Source organism: Coptis chinensis, chromosome 7, assembly GCF_015680905.1.
Source record: "Coptis chinensis isolate HL-2020 chromosome 7, ASM1568090v1, whole genome shotgun sequence".
Taxonomy (NCBI): Eukaryota; Viridiplantae; Streptophyta; class Magnoliopsida; order Ranunculales; family Ranunculaceae; genus Coptis; species Coptis chinensis.
In genome coordinates this window covers 25,047,153-25,055,738 of record NC_141462.1, presented here as the reverse complement: position 1 = coordinate 25,055,738, position 8,586 = coordinate 25,047,153, and the positions used below count along the sequence as shown (strand labels likewise).

The 8,586-nt window shown below is 36.3% G+C and overlaps 1 protein-coding gene across 1 annotated transcript; it reads left to right on the top strand.

Moving 5' to 3' along the window:
• Window positions 1-5,526: 5,526 nt before the first annotated feature.
• On the top strand, window positions 5,527-6,785 carry LOC147486770 (uncharacterized). The gene is made up of 2 exons (XM_086571978.1): window positions 5,527-6,191; window positions 6,496-6,785. Exons 1-2 carry the CDS (start codon window positions 5,669-5,671, stop codon window positions 6,537-6,539), a joined length of 567 nt encoding a protein of 188 aa, XP_086428104.1. The 5' UTR covers window positions 5,527-5,668; the 3' UTR covers window positions 6,540-6,785.
• The last annotated feature ends 1,801 nt before the right edge of the window (window positions 6,786-8,586 follow it).

The window sequence follows — 8,586 nt, the reverse complement described above, 5'->3', positions numbered from 1 at the left end:
GACAGTATACACCGATACCCGAAAACCATAAATCCGGTGAAATAGCAAAATAGCTACTCACCTTTACGTAACAGCTCGACGAATCCTCCTAGTCCGAATCGTCGCGCTCTAACGCTCGAGCAAACAAGCTTCAAGCTCTGCCTCCATTTTCATTATTTTTATTATTTTTAAAACCCTATTCTCTAGAAAAATGTGTTTATATACTTGGGTCCGAAACCTAAGCCCAAAACAGACTCGGGCCCAAAAACCAGGCCCACATGTCCCGAGTCCAATCCAACCAATTTTTTTTTAAATAAATTATTTAATTAATAAATAAATAAATAAAAACGTATTTTAAAAATACGGGCATTACAGCTATACACATCTCAAAAGGATCTCGTCCCGATATTCGGAAGTAAAGCTATACGAACAAATATATTGGTTATTAACTTAGAACCTATACAAGAATGCACGTTGATTAAACTTAAACAAGATAACATATCATTTCTCATTAGCATGCAGTTTCTTGACATGTAGCAAACTCTACGAAAATAAAATATTCTACTTAACTAATCAATAATACAGGGTAAGTTCATCCCTGTATAAAACATTAGGGAGTCTTTCATTATCGTGCACCAAAGAAAAATTTGTGTCATAATACACTTAAAACAAAAGGTTACTCATGTCATTGATACTACAATAAAACTTTATATTTACTTTAGTCATGCTCTTAGAAATATTAAATTTAAAACAACCCTTGAATCCTAATTCATGATTGCAACTAGATCAAATATAGCACGTATCCAAAAAATAATTTTTCATATTCATCTATTAAAATCATATAGACTGAAACAAAACAATTAAGAATGAATACTCGACGCTCATTGCTATTATTATTATTACTAATTATTTTAAACGGTGAAAAGATTCAAAAATTAATCTCCATATACAATGACAATTAACATAAGGCTTGTTACCGTATAACACGAATTTTTAAAATTTTTAGGATAATATAAACTCACTTCTAATATATCAGCAACAACAATTTATATCGGCATGAACAAAGTTCAATATATTAATTAAGAACAATTAATCCAATTATGGTTTACAACTACCAAGTATCACGACTAGTTTAATTAATCATTAATAACGCAGCATTAAGAAAACAACCTACACATGCATGTCTTATTGGTGAAATCATATTATCATCATATATACACGGTAATAGTTCATCCATATACAATAATATAAGAAAGCGTGTATACGCAAGTATACACATCTCGTTGAAAAAACGTGTATACGCAAGTATACACCTCTCAAAAAGAATACACGTGTATACGCAAGTATACACATCTCAAAAAGAATACACGTATATTTTATTTATTATTATTATTAATCATATCTAACAAATTAATCTCTTATACTTCAAAATACTATTCATCCATTAAAGTGTACGAGTGAGGCGAGATAGTTCCTCCAAACACCGAGGCAATTAGTTCCTTACTCAGTACGTCACAAAGCCACTAGATAATACAACTCATTCAATATAGATAAAATATCTCCTTGTTTCTTAAATAATAACACAACATTCCAATACAAAGTTCACAAACATGTAGTCGCACTTAATCCATATTCCACGAGAAAATGATCACCAACAACAAAACCACACTATAGCAGCACACATCATTTTGATCAAATCCGTCAATAATGAACATATTACACATATAACCACTCCTCAAATGATAAGGAAAAATAAAATCATTTCATATGCACTCCACCAGAGTAACTAGTATAAATATACACACTACACATATAAACAAATCACGAAAATATTGACTCTCTTTATTTCTGTATCTCTTTTCTTTTCTTTGTAAAAATAAAACAACTAGCGGAAATAGTTTTGAAAATAAAACTCCTTAAACACTACCCATAAACCACGATCCGAGAATCACTTAGACTCACCTAAGCCTAAGCTAACCAAATGCTCTGATACCAAACTGTCACACTCCGAATTTCAACAGAATTCGGAAAAACATTATTTGTTCCCGACTCTTCGATCTCAGAGGTGTGACGCACTCTCAACTCCCAAAACCCCATAAACAGTTTAAATATGCGGATAATAAAAACCAATAAAAATTTTAACTTAAACAAAAGTTTTCTTCATGACAAAGATTCACAAATAAGATTAGGTTACAACTCTCCTTTCAATAACTCTTTAATAAAATTTACAAATGAAATACAAAAACATTGTATAGACTGAAATTCTATATCACCTCAAGGAAAAAAAACAAATCACGAGATGCAATGCTAACTTAAAACCACAAGCAAAGAACCACTCTTCTTCAACACTAAACTCAAAACTTATCAACTATGTTCATTGAATGAACACACCCGATAAGCAAACATGCAAATCGGGTCAAGATTATAAAAATCTTTGGTGTGAGTAGCTCTAAAACAACATATACTTATACAAATATATACATAATCCAAACGGCGAGTTAGTTCATCCACCGAGCGCTTTTAACTTTCAACGACTAATATAACATACTTAAGTACAATAATTTAGGCCGGTAGTTCCTCCACGAAGGCTTTAACTTCCAACAACTAATACAACATACCATACGCATAATAAAAGGCATTTAGTTCCTCCACGAGGTTTTAGGTTCTAACTAAAATACTAACCAGCCCAAATCATATACAATCATCTATCTAAAGATATATCATTTACCAACATATTACCATAATTATATTAATTTAGACTTTCTTTGTGTGTCCCTAAAATCACGTCGTATCTATGTCTTACCTAGTTTCCATGGCTACCACAATCGCTACCCAACGCCGAACATGTACATCCACATGCCTCCCCTTACATAATGAACCACTCCGTGCGTAACCACCCTGAGCGGGATGCCGCACACCAGGTAAATCCTCACACGGAAGCAATTATGTAAGTAATGCCATTATTCGGCATAAAATATCGCGCGTCATCGTTCTATTTTGCGAATGGAATAATCAAGCCACTATTCGGCTACGCCAGGAGGGCCATTCAGCTTTACTGAAACGCCAGGAGGGCCAATCACATTACTTACGCCCGAAGGCCATTCAGATTAACTAAAACGCCAAAAGGGCCAATCACATTACTTACGCCCGAAGGCCATTCAGATTAACTGAAACGCCAGAAGGGCCAATCACATGAGTTGTGGTAGTTAGGTTCTAGGATTTTCGTTACGTAATTTATTCAGGTGTCATACATTAATGACTCATAATAAAATTCCACTATATCACGTGCAGGTCAATTACCTTATTGCACTAAGCCACCATATTTAGACATATCTCAATTATTTCACATAACCACTTTCATTATTTCACGTGCCAATATATTATTGCACTTCACCACACTCCCGTGGGCAAATATTCATCAATACTATACTATCTCATAGTAGCATCTCACATATATAATAATGGAGCGTTTATATACATTTCTCAAAGATATTGCATTAATATATATACTCCAACATATTATATCATGTCACACTTACTTCAACGTATTGCATACATTTTTAGTATAACGTATTAGGAATATAACGTCTCCTAACATCTCAATATCGTCACGTGTCAAAAATACACAACATCAATGTCCAAACTTTCTTAGATACTGACAACCAAATTTATACAAGCTTCCATAGCATTTTATTACTACATGTGTCCATATAATATACAACATAAACGTAAGACAACTAGGCGGTCCATCCACAATCAAAGCCCAATATATATGTCTTTCTTTTACACACTACTCACGTCAAATCTAAATTAGATAATGACCCCAACCAAGTTATACAATATCCGACAACGTTTTATTATTACATTTATCCATAAAAACAAATATGTGAAAAACTGGAAAAGTCAACATTCCACAGTCAACGGTCAAAGTCAAAGTCGACACGTCATGGTCAACGCCAAAGTCAAAATCAACATGCCATGGCCAAAGTCAACATGTCATGGTCAAAGTCAACACCTCATGGTCAAAGTCAAAGTCAACCCATCATGGTCAAAGTCAACCCATCATGGTCAAAGTCAACACATCATGGTCAAAGTCAAAGTCAACCCATCATGGTCAAAGTCAAAATCAACACGTCATGGTCGAAGTCAAACTGTCATTGTCAAAATCAAACTGTCGTTTCCATATTTGACAAGTTCAGAGTCATAGCCATGGTTCATGGCTAAGGTCAAAGTGCATGGCTCATGGGCTCATGACCAAGGTAATGGTTCGGACCCCGCTGGCCAAGCCCAAACCTTATAACCCGAAAGTCTAAACATTTAAAGACCCAATTAGATCTATTTTAAGTCCTATGGACTGGCCCAAAGCAATATTAGAAACGGGCCCAAAAACTTATACTGAACTGGCCCAAAAACTAATTGGATTCGGCCCAAAAACTTTAAATTGAACTGGTCCACAAATTTAAAACAAAACTGGGCCCAACATCAACTGAACTGGCCCATAGGCTAAGCCAAATTAGTCTGGCCCCAAACAAAACAAGCTAGGGCCCAAGAACTTAAAACATTTCGCCCAACTAACCAACCAAGCCAAGAGAAACCGACCAGCCCAAGCCCGCCCGGTCATCTCCTTCCTCCAAAGACCACCAATCTCCGGCCACCACCATCTCCCATTTCAACCAAAACAGTTCAAACTACCAAAAATCGCCCCACCCTAGAATCACAGTAATGGCGTTCGACGCCATTAAAGCCTTCTCAAGCTTTGGCAGCACCTTACCATCACCCAAACAAAACAACAATAACCCCTCCAAACCAACAATCCATCCCCAACAACCAGTTCCAACCAAAACCCAAGCAACAAGTTTAATTTAAATTGGCGATTTCGGCGCCATTAATGGAGCTTCGGCGGCTCCCATCTATCGCCCCTCACACACCCTACACCGACCCCATCACTACAAACCATTCAAAGCCGACAACTTACAAAAACAAAGTGACAGGCGAGCCATTCGCTGCTTGAGCTTGAAAAGAGCTTCCACAGTTTTAATTACAAAAACGAAATTCAACAAAGTTAAATAATACAAATGACACTTAAGTCCAATACAACGGGATAATGAGCAATTACATACAAAACATAAATATTACAAAGTATACACCGATACCGAGAAAACCATAAATCCGGTGAAATAGCAAAATAGCTACTCACCTTTTACGTAATGTATTTCGGCCGAATCCTCCTAGTCCGAATCGTTCGGCCCAACTTCCGAGCAAACAAGCTTCAAGCTCTGCTTCCATTTTCATTATTTTTATTATTTTTAAAACCCTATTCAGAAAAATGTGTTTATATCTTTGAGTCCAAACCCAGTCTAAAAAACAGAAAATTTCGCCCAAAACCAGGCCCACATGTCGCGAGTCCAATCCAACTAATTTTTTTTTAAATAAATTATTTAATTAATAAATAAATAAATAAAAACGTATTTTAAAAATACGGGCGTTACAGGTTTTCTCAAACAAATGCACCGAAAATTTATCAATTAAAACAATCCACCTCTTCATTGAAGCAAGAAGGCAACACTATATCAGTTTATTTTACTCTTCTCAAATCTCTTTGGGATGAGTTAAAATCATTAACTCATATAAAACCTTGTACTTGTGGAATGGTTTAGCAACCGCTAATCGTCTACAGCAAGATTGAGCGATGGAATTTTTGCAAGGTCTTCATGATCGTTTTTCGGCAATCCGCAGTCAAATTCTTCTTATGGATCCTTTTCCTAACCTCACCAAAATTCATTCTTTGGTGCATCAAGAAGAAAAGCAGCAAGAGATTCATGCTTTATCTTCACCAGTTCTTGAAGCTGCGGCTCTAAATTCTATACGTCCAAAGAATAGATTTGATTCTCACAACCGCACCAATAACACCAGTACCACAAATTTCAGATCGGGTTCTTATCAGCAAAGGGGGGCAACATTTGATCCCAATAGGTGTGGAGGAAGACAACGTCCATACTGTGATCATTGTAAGTCTTTTGGTCATTACAAGTCTACATGCTACAAGTTGAATGGCTACCCTCCTAAGCAAGCTGATTTTTCAACTTCACAAGCTAATAATGTGAAGTCAGATATGGTGGCTCCTCCAATGATATCTCAAGAACAATATAGCACTGGCAAGCTTCTTTCCATGGTTTCCTCAGGTAGTGATATACCTAATGCAAATCTAGCAGGTATTTCACTTTCTCCACACCTTAATTCTGTTTGGATTATCTATTCCGGTGCAACAAATCACATGTGCTCACCATTATCATTGTTCTTTACTTATCATACTTGTTCTGTTGAATCTTCTGTTAAGTTACCTGATGGTTCTGATGCTTCTGTAACCCATGTTGGTACTGTAACATTGTCTCCAACAATTCAGCTCGACAACATTTTCTATATTCCAGCTTTCAAATCAACTTATTATCGATTAGTCAATTGACAAAATCTCATCAGTACAATGTCATCTTTCCTAATGACTCTTGTATATTTCAGGACCTGTTATCGAAGAAGAAGATTGGACTGGGCAAACACCATGAGGGACTTTACTACCTGCAATTTTTTTTCTGCTTTTGCCGTCAACTCTCATCCTAGTACACTTGATCTTTGGCACTACCGCTTAGGACATCTTTCTTTTAGTTGTTTACAATCATTGTCTAAGAGTTTTCCATCCATTTATCTATTGTTCCAAAAATAATGCTTGTTCAGTTTACCCACAAGCAAAACAGAGTCGCTTAGTATTTCCTTTAAGTTCTATTAAAACTATTAGACCTTTTCAGTTGATACATTGCGATATTTGGGGACATTTTTCAAAGCCTTCATTGTCTAGTGCATATTATTTCTTGACTATTGTGGATGATTATAGTCGAAGTACTTGAATATATCTTATGCGTGTTAAATCATAAACACAAAACATCTTGAAATCGTTCTTTGCTATGGTGAATAACCAATTTCATTCTAAAATCCATTCTATGTTTACTGGCGATGGAGATGATTTTTTTCCTCAAATTCAAATAGTTCAATCTAATAACGGTACAAAGTTTTTATCTCATGCCATGCAAACATTTTTTCTTAATCATGGTATTATTCATCAATGAAGCTGTGTTGCTACACCTCAACAAAATGGGGTTGTAGAACGCAAGCATCGTCACCTACTTGATGTCGCTCGAGCATTACGATTTCTAGCTAATTTGTCATTGTTTTTTTGGGTACGGTAAATGCGTTCTTACTGCTGCATATCTTATAAATAAAATGCCCACTCCTATTTGAAAATCACCACATGAAATGTTGTTTCAGTCAAGACCAATTTATTCGCATCTTTGTGTGTTTGGCTGTTTGTGTTTTACTCATAATTTCAACATAAAACACAAGTTTGATCAACGTGCAAAACCTGGGATTTTTGTTGGGTATCCATACGCTCAAAAGGGTTACAAAATTTATGATATCTATTCAAATAAAATCTATGTTTCTCGCGATGTCAATTTTCATTAGACGATTTTTTCTTTTCGAGATTTATTGCATCTTTCTCGGTCATCAAATGTTTTTCCGTTACCTATCATGGACACTGGCCACTTTAATTATTTGCCACAAACTCCTGCCCATGTGGTTACTGATATTCACTCTCCTTATCACGTACACTTAGATGTCTCCAAAAGTATTGCAACGCCAAGTCCCTTAGAATCTTCATATTCAACTCAATCACCAGATAATAATGATGACTTATCTTCGCCATCTAATGCTTTGGAGAATAGTGTTGTTGAACTGTCTATTCCCAATGATCCTTCAAGACGTGTGTGAGGGAGTAATATTCACATCCAATAAATATTAAGCACGTGTCCAGCACAAACATGAATGCAGATCGACCCTTGATCCTCGTCCTCATAACTCGCTTCATAGTTACTTAACTAGCTAGGGCAATCGATCTGACTAATCTGTAGTCAACCGACCGAAGGGAAGTCTTCGGTTTTCACACGAAGTGATCAATATAATTTTTATAGTGACTCGCAAAATATTTTTAAGAATAATTAATATACCTAACATCCTCTCATGGTAGCGATCTCCCGGACTCTCACTCACCTCAACCACATTCGGTAACAAATACATATGTCTTTATTACTACCATCAAGACCGAGCTTCTGGATGCGCATTAAACTTTCGTAATAACTCATCATCATGGCTTGGAAGTGACAAGACCTGGATCCGGATCGACGCGACGAGGGAGGAGGGTGGGAAACCCTTGCCTATATAAATAGGATGAAGAACTACGTCTAACCTTAATCAAGGTTCCCCCCCCAGAGAGAGAACTTGATATGTAGGCAGTTCATCCATACGAACTCGGTCAATCCTAATCATCCATTCTATCACCTCTGAATTACCAACACTTGTAAGGTTAGACGAAACATAACCTTTACATTGGCGTCATCTGTGGATTGAAAGTTCATCTACTCAAAAATTACAGTTCTTCCAACCATCTTCCTAGAATCACCAATTTTCAAGCCCACGAAGCATGGACAACCTCCAAGATCAAATAAAGGTTATGGCTACCCAGATGGAAGCCATGAACGGTAGCATCACCCAGCTCCGAGA

Bases quoted from the DNA above. Each gene is read 5' to 3' on its own strand.
- LOC147486770 (XM_086571978.1), top strand. From the start codon at position 5,669: ATGGAATTTTTGCAAGGTCTTCATGATCGTTTTTCGGCAATCCGCAGT. The intron at 6,192-6,495 runs GTATTTCACTTT...TGTATATTTCAG, and splicing joins ACCTAATGCAAATCTAGCAG to GACCTGTTATCGAAGAAGAA.